Here is a 12,735-nt window from a genome sequence, read left to right on the forward strand (position 1 = left end):
TCCTACTGAACGTCTCTTTCTCTTTCTTTTTCTCCATCTTCCTTTTCCTCTCGTATTTTGTCACTGGGCGGCACGGTAATCCTACACCTGCCTGTTCTCATACGTTTTACTGTAACTGGCTGAACTGCTTTGACAAGTGCGAGGGGGTTAAAACACACTTGCAGCACAGAGCCGGGCTCCTATCTGGCTGCATCTCTCCACACCACACACACATACACCCATGCACACACTGGTATAAGAAACAGCCCGGGATCCAGACTCAGTCTTCTGTGAAAAGGAAAAGAAGAGAGAAAGAGCAGCAGAAGAAGAGCAGACAAACTGAAAATTGCAAGTTCAATGTTACCGCTGTGGAAAGCCTGACAGGGAGCGGGCGGCTCGCCAACTAGAGATGTCGTACGGCGAGCGTGGCAGCAAGGAGCAGCATCAGGAGAATGATGGGATTGAATTGGAGAGCATGGCCAGCTTACCTGAAGACCTGATGCTGAGTGGTGACTTCCGCGGGAAGTTCAAGAAGATCCGGACCAGGAAAAGGCCCACCATTCTGACATGTAGGTGCTGATTGCTGCAAGACAGAGTGTTTGTTTGTTGTCACTGTCTGCTAAGAAATTAGAGATCGGAGCAAAATTGAGAAGCCGCTTTGTTAGGGTGGTCAGAAGACTAACTTCATAAGTCTTTCTATCAAGCATGTGTGACATGCCTCAATGTCTATAGATATTTATTGGCTACCTCGAGAATGTGGCGTCATGTTTGTTAAAATAGACTGTTTGCTTTCAGCCAACAGAACACATGCAGTGAAAACTTCCATAGCGTTGTGCTGAAATGTGAGGAAATGCAGAGCAAAGTGGAAAAAAGGCAAAAGAAATATCCTTGTCTTTTTTTACAGTATTCACCAATTCTTAGCTGAATTAAGAGCTGATTTGCGTAGGCAAGATTTGGGTTGGTAAGATTTATTTATTTTTATTTTTTTGAGAGAGAGAAGTCTGCTTTTGGCTGCATTTATCTGATCAAAAATACAGTAATATTGAGAAATATTATTATAAATTAAAACAACTGTATTTCATTTGAATATATTTTAAAATGTAATTTATTCCTGTGATGGTAAAGCTGAATTTTCAGCAGCCATTACTCCAGTCTTTACTGTTACATGATCCTGCCGAAATCATTCTAGTATACTGATTTGGTGATCAAGAAACATTTTTCTTGTTATCAATGTTGAAAACAGTTGTGCTTTTTTAATAGTTTTTGTAGAAACAGCAATTCACCTTTTATAGTAGTCCAACAGAAGTTCAAAAGAACAGCATTTATTTGTTTTGTGACATTATAAATATGTTTGCTGTCACTTTCGAGTAATATAAGGCATTCTTATTCATTTAAAAGAGAATCTTATTGACCGCAATCTTTTGAATGGTAGTATACCTACAATTCAACATTCTCCACTGTTTCTAAGTGATTAGGTAAATGTGATAAGTGATAATGATCGTGTGAACTTTTGTGAGTTTTTCTTCTTTGAACCACATGATGCTCGTTAGTTCTGCAATCATTAAAGCAAAACATTTTCCCTAGTGGTACTTGTTGGACCCCACAGTATCTATCCTGCTTGTTAAATGTGATAAACAGTTTATTACAGGAGACAGAGGCAGCTTAGATTGAGGAGAGACACTGCAAATGTTACTTGAGCCCTGTGTGTGTTTCCTTGAAAGAGTCTGAAAAGGAGGAGAAGGTAAGAGTGTAAGGGGAGAAAGAGGGGCCAGAGGGTGGAGAGAGGGAAAATCAGCACAGGGAGGAAAAGTAGATAGAGAAAAAAAGAGGAGTGCAGAGCTGGTACTGATATCCACAGTGACGCCTGCATTAGTGAGACATGCTTCACATTCCATCACTTCATCAGAGCTTGAAAATGCTTTTAATAGGCTCTTAATGGGACTCAACCTGCAGAACAACCTGCTCCCACTCCCACAGATGGCCTAAGACTAAATATTTACACTATCTCAAAGAGAAGACCTGCCAATGAATGCCTGTGATGGGAAAATTGATATTGTTTGTAAGGTTCTGAAATATTTTAGAAGTCCCAGAATCTATTAGTTAATTTTATTTTATTTTATTTTATTTTATTTTATTTTATTTTATTTTATTTTATTTTATTTTATTTTATTTTATTTTATTTTATTTTATTTTTTATATTTTATTTTATTTTATTTTATTCACTTGAGTTCTATTTGAGTGATTGACTTGAGCCGTTTTCCAATACAGTGCTTTCAGCTGTGAGTTGTAATGGCTTGGACCCTTTAGCTTTTTACGTCAGGAAGTTTTTGGACATTTCCACCCAACAAGACCTCCATTTGCACTGTGTGGAGATAATGGTGTGGTTGAAAGGTTGAGCAATAGTTCAGCTAGGACATTATGTAATAATCTGTCTGAGAGCCCCTTGCTGTGCCAGGTCCAATCTCATATCGTCACCGGCTCCGATCTGTGTGGGTTATGTTACTGGGATATGTCATCTTTATCACTGTTACCACTGGAGCAATGTTTTAATTTTTGAAAGATAAACAAAAACAGGGAAGAAGAGAATCCAGTGTCCCCTGGAGGCAAATTCTAGTTGTAAATGGGTCACAGGAAAACATGTGGTACTGTTGACATGCATTACTGTCTGGACTGTCTGGGGTATTAGAATATGAAAATATAAATAGAAAAGCTGTGCTAAAACTGTTTAGTATCACATGAATATTTAAACACTTAACATATTTATGTTAAAAACAATCTGTATGTTATTATCTTTACAGTTGTTTTAATTAGTAATATTAAAGCAGACACCACTGTTGTTGTTAAATTTAGTGGATTCATATTAGTAATAGTAAGAATAAATAGGCTGTTTTCCTCCAGAACACAAGTGGACAACTTTAAACTGGCCTGATAAATAGAGTGTGAGCATTATGTAATTAAGGGCAAGTTCTTGACATCGGAGGGATAGAGAGGGGCATGATGGGATTACGGAGTGACTAAGGACGTGCAGTGCTTGCCAGCAAATCAGCAGCGTGTTATATCCAAAGCTCTGCAAAATCTGATAGAGTCTGTGTTTATGTTTGTATTTGAGAGAGTATGAAGATATGATCATGCAGTCCCAGTATTTATACAGAATGGCTATGTTGGTCCACCAGCCAGACCAGCAGCACCATATGATACTGTAAGCATTTTTACAAAGTGCCTTTGTGAAGAAGACTCTTGCTTACTAGAAATGTCACAAGCGACCTTGTTTATAGCTGCATTGATTGGACTGGGTTTGTGCTGTGCTGACCTTTGCTGACTTCTTGTGAGCTTTGGACTTTGTAGAAATTCTTATTTAGACTCTCAGCAAAAAAATTAAGAAAATAGCACGTGAGAATCTGCTTGCGCTGACGTTAAAATCACCTTGCAGTTGTCTTTTTTCCATACTTGACTGACACTTGTGATGAATGGGGACTTTAGCACTGGTTCGAGCCAAAACCAACGGTGTGTGTGAAAATGAAGAGTCACGGAAGGTCATTGGTGCCACACAAAAAGTAGCAAAGGCTTTGGAATATACAGTGGCCCAAAAAAAGTTAATATGTTTGCAAGTGAATATAATTGCATTATATTACAAAATAACAAACCAAGTGGGATGTAATTTGAAAGAAAGAAAAACATTTCACAAAAACACATTTGTTGGGTTTTAAATAAAAAATTAAAAGATAAGCTACCGTTCAAAAACGTATTTTATGCCCCCAAAAGCCTCTTATGCGCCAAGTCTGCATTAATGATACAATTACAATAATACAATTACAAATACAATAAAATAAAATTGTAATTTAAAATAATTTTTTACTATAATGTATCATTATCCCCATGTTGGGAAAGCTGTTTTTGTGTCGCATGATCCTTTAGAAATAATTCTGAGATGTTTATTTGGTGCTCATGAAACATTTCTTATTACTGTATTTTCATGCTGGAAAATAGTTGTACAGGTTATTATTTTTGTATAAACTGTGATGCATGTTTTTCAGGATTGCTTGATGAATAGATAGTTTAAAAGAACATAATTTATGCAAAATTGATTTTTTTTGGAACAATAATGCATTTTTAAGTGTGATTTAAGTGTCCAACATAGAGAAACTGTATATTAATGCTATTTGGGAAATAATTCGGTAACACTTTATTTTGGTTCCCTCTTGAACAGTCTGTTGACAATAAGTAACTTTACACCTACATGTCCACTAACTGTCATTAGAGTATTAGTAGACTGTCTGCTTAATGTCTGCTAACTCTTTATTGTGATGGTTGCCCAAAAGACATTCTACTGACTATAAGTAACTTTGCAAGTACATTGTCAACGTAATCTAACCCTAACCCTACCAGTCTACTAATACTTTACTAACACTCTAGTGAGACTTAGTAGATATGTAGGCACACGTTATTTATAGTCAACGGAATGTGTTAAAGGGACCATCAAGATAAAGTGAAACCAATAAATCACCTTAGATTTTCTCCTTGAATTCCAGTTTATCCCATAGTGGTGACTGCTAACTACCACTGTTAGGAACATGTGCAGGAACATACACTATAATAGCCAAACAAACATTGTCTGATAACATCTTTACCTGTACATCATGATACAAACCTACCAGATGCCCATTTCCTGGACGAGGAGGACAGTCAGGAGAGTCTCTCTCACTTGGGATGCAAGCAAACAGAGGTTATAATTAACCACGCGGGGATAAGAGGATTTCTCCCTGCTCTCCCTGCACTGCTTGCAGCCTCTGACTCTGGGTTATTTAAAGTGAACCTGCCTAGAGAGAGAGAGAGGGAGAGAGAGAGAGAGGGGGAGGGTGGGTTGGACGCACACAGAGGAGGGGAGAGCTTAGCGGATCTGTGGCGCTCTGTTCTGGCTCAGTCTGTGGCGGCAACATCTCTGTTTAGCATCACTCTCCCACAGCAGCCGATTCCACCTGCCTGCTCCGGACGCTGCTGCAGGCAGGGGTGGAAACGTACGGGACCTCAGCATCCTCTGACTTCACCGACGTGCAAATATGGCCAGCCAGCAGGACTCGGGTTTCTTTGAGATCAGCATCAAGTCCCTGCTGAAGTCCTGGAGCAGCAGTGAGTATCTTGGCACTCAGAGCCGGGGGATCGCAGCCAGGGCTGGCGGGATGCATCCAGAATTAGTTTGCATGTGAGAGGGCGAGCTTGTTGCTCTGGTGCACGTGCTCTGGTGTTGTTGTCCTCTTTTTTATTTAATATTCTGGGGATTTTATTAGGTCAGTGTAATGTGGACTTTATGGCATGTACTGCTATCTCTATTTTACTTATGTGGATGTCAGGCTTAAATGGATCCTTAATGCAAAAATGACAATTCTGACATTGTTTATTCGTCTTTATAGCATTCCAAACTTTCAGTATGTGGAACACAGAAGATATTTTGAGGAACTATGGAATCCAAAACAACATAGAGCCCCACTGACATTTTTCAAAATATATTCTTTTGTGTTTAGTAGAAGATATAAAGTTATATAGGTTTGGAATGACATGGGTGAATTATCATCTTAAGGACAGAGTGTTCTAACGCTGTCTGTGTATATAGGTATTGTAGATAAAGATGGAGCTCTTCAAACATGCTTTACATTTGATGCCATAACTTTGATATCGGTGAATAAAACTGGATCTATAACATGTTATGTCAACACTGCTTCTGTAAGATCTTGTTGTATGGAACTGACTGTTTATAATGAGGGAAGGTGGCTGACATTTTTGTCTATATTGCATTGTAATCCCTGTCCTGGTGTTCTGGCACACAGTATGCTCCCTAGAGCAGTGTGCATCAGGTGCCTGTTCTCACCAGCCTAACTGACCAATCAGCTGTGGGGGATGGTCAGCCCTCAGCCAATCAGCTTGCAGCAAGAGTGACAGTGAGCATTCTATGCTGTTTTCTGATAACCTAGAAGTGTCTCCTTAAGAAGTCAATGTAGATTTACATATAATACCTTTTTAATATGAAAAAAAAAGAAATTAATACTTTTATTCAGCAAGGATGCATTAAATTTGTTTAAAAGTGAAAATAAAAACATTTATGATGTAAAAAAAAAAAAAAATCTGTTTAAAATAAACGCTGCTCTCTGATTAAACTTTTGATTCATCAAAGAATTTTGAAGAAATTCAACTGTTTTCACAAAAATGTTATGCATCAAAAACTGTCAACATAGATAATAATAAGAAATGTTTCTTATGCACCAGATCAAAATATTAGAATGATTCGGAAGGATCATGTGACACTGAAGACTGGAGTAATGAGTACTGAAAATTGAGCTTTGCATCACAGGAATAAATACTGAAATAGAAAACAGTTATTTGAAATTTGAATAATATTTCCCAATAATACTGTTTTTACTGTATTTTTTTTAATTAAATAAATGCAACCTTGGTGAGCATAAGAGACTTCTTTTAAAAACATTTAAAAATGTTGAATAATTTCTCTGGTAGTGTTTGTATATGTACATTTCATACCTCATACTGTATGATGCAAGTAGTTTTATATGTTTTTTTTTTTTTTTACAGACCTTTGTTTCTGTAATTCAGAGGCGAATGCTTTTTTTCTTTTTTACGAATTACGAAATATCTTCTTTTCAAGCCAGAGTGATATCAAATATTAATAAACATCAATACATTTTAAATATTTCAGCCTGAAAATTTAATCCTCAGTTTTAGACCAAATCATAATCTCTGTCTCTCTCTGCTTCAGAGTAAATGGGTGAAACGTTCTTATCACTAAATCAAATGTGCTTTGTACAGTGTACCAAATATATTTTTAGCACTGGCTCAGAGGTTTAGAGCTGCGAGTGTCTTTAGGCCTAATGGCTAAATCCAGGAAAAATGTCCTTGTTTTTTAGCTGTCATAATCAGCACGTCTCTCAAATATCTGCAAACACATCTCATCTTTCAGTTTTTGTGTTTGTCCTCATGACCTTTCTGTATGACACAAGGATAGCCAACTCTCTTCAAATGGAACAGTGTGTTCGAGCAGTTACACAACCTGATCCTATTACTCTGGGTTATAGTATACTATAGGAGTGGATGCCCATGGGCGTCCAATGTGTGACCTCTGGATGCCTTTTATTCTTTGAATGGTCTGCAAGTCTTATTCTGTATGTTTTTTTTTTGTCATTGATTATGTCTTCAGGGTTTTGTTTAGGACGCCCCTGGTCTTTGGTGTGAAATATCGACAGTTTGGGATTGTACATGTGTAAGATGCTATTGAGTTTCAGCTGCAGATTCCATATCCATTCTTGCTGTGAACTAAGAATTTTTTTCTGTTTGTTGATGAAAGTAACCAGTGGGATATGAGTGGGCTTTGTGTGCTAACAGTCTGATAACCATCTGAAAATGGATGGAGCTTTATAGGTCCATTTATTTAGAGTTATGGCTGTCGTCCCCAGGGGCCTTTTGTACACAGTTGGGGTCTATCGATGTAAAAAGCCCACATTATTTACATCAGTGGGGGATTTTGTTAGATGTATGTTTTTCCCTTGCTTGTTGTCCACTTCCTGAACAAGAAAAATGTTGGGAGGACACAACGGTATTTGTTTTAGAAAGAAAAAAGTGGTGTAATATACGTCTGCGTCTGTGTTTATGCGTGTGTGTCCCATGTCGATGTGTGTGTGTGAAATAGTGAGGCGTTGTTCTGTGTCTTGTATTGTCTCTGTTGGGAACAGCTCAATGCTCAGAGGCTCCTCTGCAGAGCGCTGATGTAATGCTCCGTCTGAGCCCATCTCTTGTTTGCAGAGTCACATGTAATGCATCAGGCTGCCGTAATCATCCAGACTGGCACTGGAGCGCTATTACTGTGAAAAAATGATTTTCTAAAGAAAAAAGAGTGGTGCCTGCAAATGCAAAACAGCATGATATAGTGTGTTGGAGTGTTGCTGTCCAGTATCTAGGGTGTTCTACATGAGCCACAGGTGGTTGTTGAGGTATTCTCTTGCTAGTTAGTTACTCTTATTATCACTTTGTAGCAACTGGATAGAATCACATTCATTTACTAGAAACTGATTTAATGATTCTGAATGAATCTTTAGTTTCAAGATTATTACTTCTTTTGAAGTTATCAGTCAGCATAAAGTTCTTTAACTTAAAAAAAAAAAATAGAAAATCATAATCAGTCCCTAAATTTCAGTTGAAATTACACTAATTCTGAAGAGAGAATCACAGCAAAAAATCTGGGCAAATTGAACTTCTTATATTTAATATTTATTTTTATTTAATATTATGTATCCACTACCATTCAAAAGTTAATAAGAGGTTTATGTTTATATATATTAAATTAACGTTTTTTTTTGTAAGGAAATCCTTTTTCAGCAAGGATGCATTAAATAAGGACATTATAATATTGTTATAGATTTCTATTTCAAATAAATGCTATTGTTTTGAACTTTCAGTTTATCAGATAATCCAGGAAAAGTGTCAAGGTTTCAACGATTATATTTATCAACAAATATTTTCAACATTTTTATTAATTGTAATTTCCTGTGATACAGAAGGAATTTCAGCTTTGCAATCACAGGAATAAATGACATTTAAAAAAAATACTACAATAGAAAACAATTATTTTAAACTGTAATAATGTATCACAATGTAACTGTTTTTATAGTATTTTTGATCAAATAAATGCAGCCTTGCTGAGCAAAATAGACTTAAACATTAAAATTTTTTAAAAATATTATTTTGGAATAAGTGTAAAATCTATTATTAAAAATTAATAGGTTTTACTGAAGTGTCATTTTTTACATTTTGGTTACGTCGATTGCAATGCTTAATGGAACTGTAGTTTGTTTATTTTTATTTATTGACATTTTAATGCTTGAGATCTGTTTACGCGTTTTGTTTATGCAATATTTTTATTGAGTTTAGCAAGCCTCATTGGGAAGATTGTGTAATGGAGTCGGTCGGTGGAATTCAGAAGCTGGATAGTTCATCTCACTTTACACCATCTGTGTTTCTACATATGTGCAAACAAGGGAGTGAAAGTAAGTGAGTGAGTCTGTGCCCAATCGAGTGATGTTTACACTGTTGGTTAGTGGCGGAGGGGAGATCAGGACGTATAGTGTGTACTCAGGGATAAATATAGCCCTGCAGCTATGCCACTGTAGCATGTCGGTCCTGCACACTTGCCCAGGCCTCAGCTAAATATTCCAGCCTGACCTTCAGTCTCGAGAGGCAGTGGACGTTTACACTGCAATAGAGAGCTTTCAGAAGAGGCGAGCACACGTGTGGATTTGTTATCACCTAATTTTCTGACTTTTGTTTCGACTCGCACTGGGACCGTTACAGTATGGGGCAAGTGGCAATTGGGAGAAGGTCTCGCTATCACTGAAGTGACTGATAAGGACGTGTGAAGTTTGGAAAACTGGATCCCATATGCTGCTCCCCTACTATGGACAGCACAGTCATGTGCTGGAATAAAACCAGCATGGTGAACTTCATGAAAGGTCTGGGTAGGTGCTACAAGAGAGAGAGAGAGACAAAGGGCAGTGAGTGAGAATCTGTCAGTGAATGATGATGAAACTTATAAACGAACAAAGTGTTTAAGTAACAGAATTAGTCAAATGTGACACAGTGTTGAACAAATGCAAGGTGAGCATCAAACTTACCCATGAGCTGTTATTGGTGTTTAGACAATATAATAGCAAAACAGACTGAAGAAATATATCGATGATATATGACGAAGATGTTTGTTGTTAATGAATGATTTGCAGTCAGTTAGAATACAATGAAATTAAGGAAATATTAATACAATTGATAATTATATTAATAATTAACTATTTTGTTAGTTTTTTACATTTTATAAATAAGAAATAATTATAAATGAATCCATTTTTTATGACATTTTTTTTTTAGTTTTAGCATTTGGGCTGCTATTTACATTAAGAATATGCTATTCAACCATTAACAGGCATGTAGTGGTGCAGAGATTTTGAACATTAATGATTAATGAGTCATTGTTAAATATTTAAACACTTTAGATTGAAAAAAGTGGATTAGAGAAGTTTAAACTTTAGTAAACTTTAGTTGTTTTCGGAGGTGAAATACTGTAGGTGACAAAGAACTTTTTGTTCTGTTCAAAGGAAAGCAAAACCCACTTTAAGCTATGTGAATCGAATTCTGTTTTTGTCAGCATATGATCTAAAACTAGATCAAAATTTGTCGTCAAAATTATCACTGCTGTGACTGTCACATGCCTCCTCTGCAACTCGACCACTGTCACTTACAGTACAGTTCAGTAGCTTGTGTGTGTGTGTTTGTGAGCTCTGCGAAAGAATATTACAACTTCTTAATATGAAATTGAACTTTCTGCTTCTAGGGTGTTACTTTAGTTTGTGTTGAGGAAAGATGGGCGTTACTTTGTGTACACAGGTTGCAGTCGCTGGCAAGCTGCAGAATGAGAATTCTTGGGAAATTCTGAAATGGATTTCACTGTCTGGATTAGGAAACGGTCACTTAATTGATTGTATACATTCGAATAGTTTTTGACCTCTAAACTAGAACATTAGAAAATCCATGTGATTTTTTTCTGAAATGCAGATTTTCCATTTTTGAAAAAGACAAATACGATACATGCAGTATTTTAGACACACTCAAGAACACCTCATTTCCATGTACATATTTATTTATAATGTTAATATGATTTATTTTCTTTTTTTGTCTAAAGCTTCCCAAGGGTACAGCAAGCCTCCTGTCCCACCAGTTTGCTGCTCGCAGGGTGAGAAGAGGCCGCCCGCCATGATGCCCATCAGTGTGGACCCAGAGAGCCGTCCAGGCGAATACGTGCTCAAGAGCCTCTTCGCCAACTTCACCACCATCTCTGAGCGCAAAATACGGATCATCATGGCCGAACCTTTGGTGAGTGACAGTTTTGAACTATTGAAGGTAACGATCTTGAGACCTGTGACCATTCCAGTCCCAGTACTCATCTGTCTCTGAGGATTGTAGAGATGGCTGACCACATGGACTGTTGGAATGGCTTGTTTAGACTGAATCTAATAAGGAAATATAAGCTAATCTGGCTAATTCTAGTTGTTTATGTAGTTCAGCACGTGACCCTACATCTATGTATGGTTCTTGTCAATAGAAATGAAATTTATATCTGTCAGAAATGGAAAATACAGATGAGATGGTAGTGTTAAAATATTGATTGTTTATCTCTAAAGACACTGAACACTTACCAGCCTTGTTAGTATTTTCCAGACAACAGGCAAATTTACCTGCTTGCGTGTTTAACAGCGAGCTGCTAGTTTCATGGCCGACAGACAGGCTAGTGTTAATGAACCTTTCCCAGGACAGATATATTGTGTCCCTCAAAGCATCTGCCATCAGGATGAGCTCATCTTCTTCTAATTTTCTAAAAACAAATCTCAGATTTGTTCAGCCACAGTTGTGTAGTGTATTGTTTGCTGGATTGTCTGCAGTTTATTTGCGCAATGGCATCCCTCTGACCGATTGTATTTGAATAGTAAATAGAGCGATGCTATTTACTTTTCTATCTCTTCAGACTCAACTAGAGTGTTTTTATGGGGTGGTCATGTCTTGATGTACCCCAGTCTTTTGATTCAGAAGTGGAGAAAGGTCCTGCAAGAGCATAAGGCGGTCCATTAACCTCTTATAAAAGCCTTGAGGGATATTGCCCTGTCCTTGTCTGCCCTCTCATCTGTTTCTCCCTCAAATGACTCCAGCAACTGAAATATTTATTAACCTAAGATGAAAGTGGTGCTTCAGTGGACTGAATGAGCTCAAATTAAATTTAACACAGTCTGAAAGCGTTATGTCTGACAAGCCCAGTTGGGTCAGAGAAGACAGTCTGTTCTGGGCCTAAAATCCAAATAAGGAATAAATAAATAATAGTATTTGAATATCCAAATCACATATTAACTGCTTTCACTTGAAAAGAAGCTACACACAGTTCTGGGTCTTTGAAACGTCTTATGTTACCTGAGTAGGAGTACGAAATGTAGGTCAGTTTACACAACCTGTGTTGTTTAATCAGCATGTCTGATCTGTGATAGTTGTTAAGATCAGCTTTTTCACATTGTAAGACTCTGCAGGTTACCCTGTTTGTATATACACACACTGCTGTTTAAAAGTTTGGGATCAGGAAAATTCTTTTCCCTCAAGAAAAGTACTTTTATTCTTTAAGAATGCATTAAATTCATGTTTTTTTCAATTCACCTTTTTCTGTTGTTTTTACAGGAAAAACCTTTGGTAAAGTCTCTTCAGAGGGGTGAAGATCCGCAGTTTGACCAAGTACGTACTGTTTGCTTTCTGCCCCCTGAACATATGTGCACGTCCCCATGTCCAGTCTGTGGACAGATGTCCCAGCGGAAAGACAAGAGACAGCCTTTTAGCTGCTTGGCTGTGCCAAAAAATTAATCTGACTTTTTGAATTATTAAAATAGATTCATGGATCTGTCTGGCCTTTAAAGCATTCAAAGTGACCTCAGTAAAAGCCTGATGTGGTTTTTGGCTTGTCTGGCTGACTGGGAGTGAACAAGTCCATTTGCATTTCTGATAGATTAGATAAGAGAGTTTTATGCCTCAAATTCACAATAGGTAGGAGACATTGCATGCTCCATCAGATCATCAAACATTTTGTGCTGTGGGCAAGGCGTTATTTCTCTATAATTTACACATGATTGCTTCTGATTGTTTTATACAGGACTTAACAATAAGGATTGCATTTAATTT

General features: G+C 37.2%; 1 protein-coding gene across 6 annotated transcripts in view; it reads left to right on the forward strand.

The window, feature by feature from the left end:
• The window catches only part of frya (furry homolog a (Drosophila)), a 54,478-nt gene continuing 41,743 nt past the window's right edge, over positions 1-12,735 (forward strand). For 2 of the 6 annotated variants that reach the window (XM_058799473.1, XM_058799474.1), the window contains exons 1-3: positions 4,892-5,106; positions 10,706-10,896; positions 12,241-12,294. In XM_058799473.1, coding sequence (XP_058655456.1) covers positions 5,037-5,106; positions 10,706-10,896; positions 12,241-12,294 — 315 coding nt within the window. In that variant the 5' untranslated portion in view covers positions 4,892-5,036. Of the gene's footprint in view, positions 549-4,891; positions 5,107-10,705; positions 10,897-12,240; positions 12,295-12,735 lie in introns of those variants that run through there. The other 4 variants (XM_058799470.1, XM_058799471.1, XM_058799476.1 and 1 more) reach the window with 4 other exon arrangements.

The sequence above is a fragment of the Onychostoma macrolepis genome, chromosome 15 (genome assembly GCF_012432095.1).
Source record: "Onychostoma macrolepis isolate SWU-2019 chromosome 15, ASM1243209v1, whole genome shotgun sequence".
Taxonomy (NCBI): domain Eukaryota; kingdom Metazoa; phylum Chordata; class Actinopteri; order Cypriniformes; family Cyprinidae; genus Onychostoma; species Onychostoma macrolepis.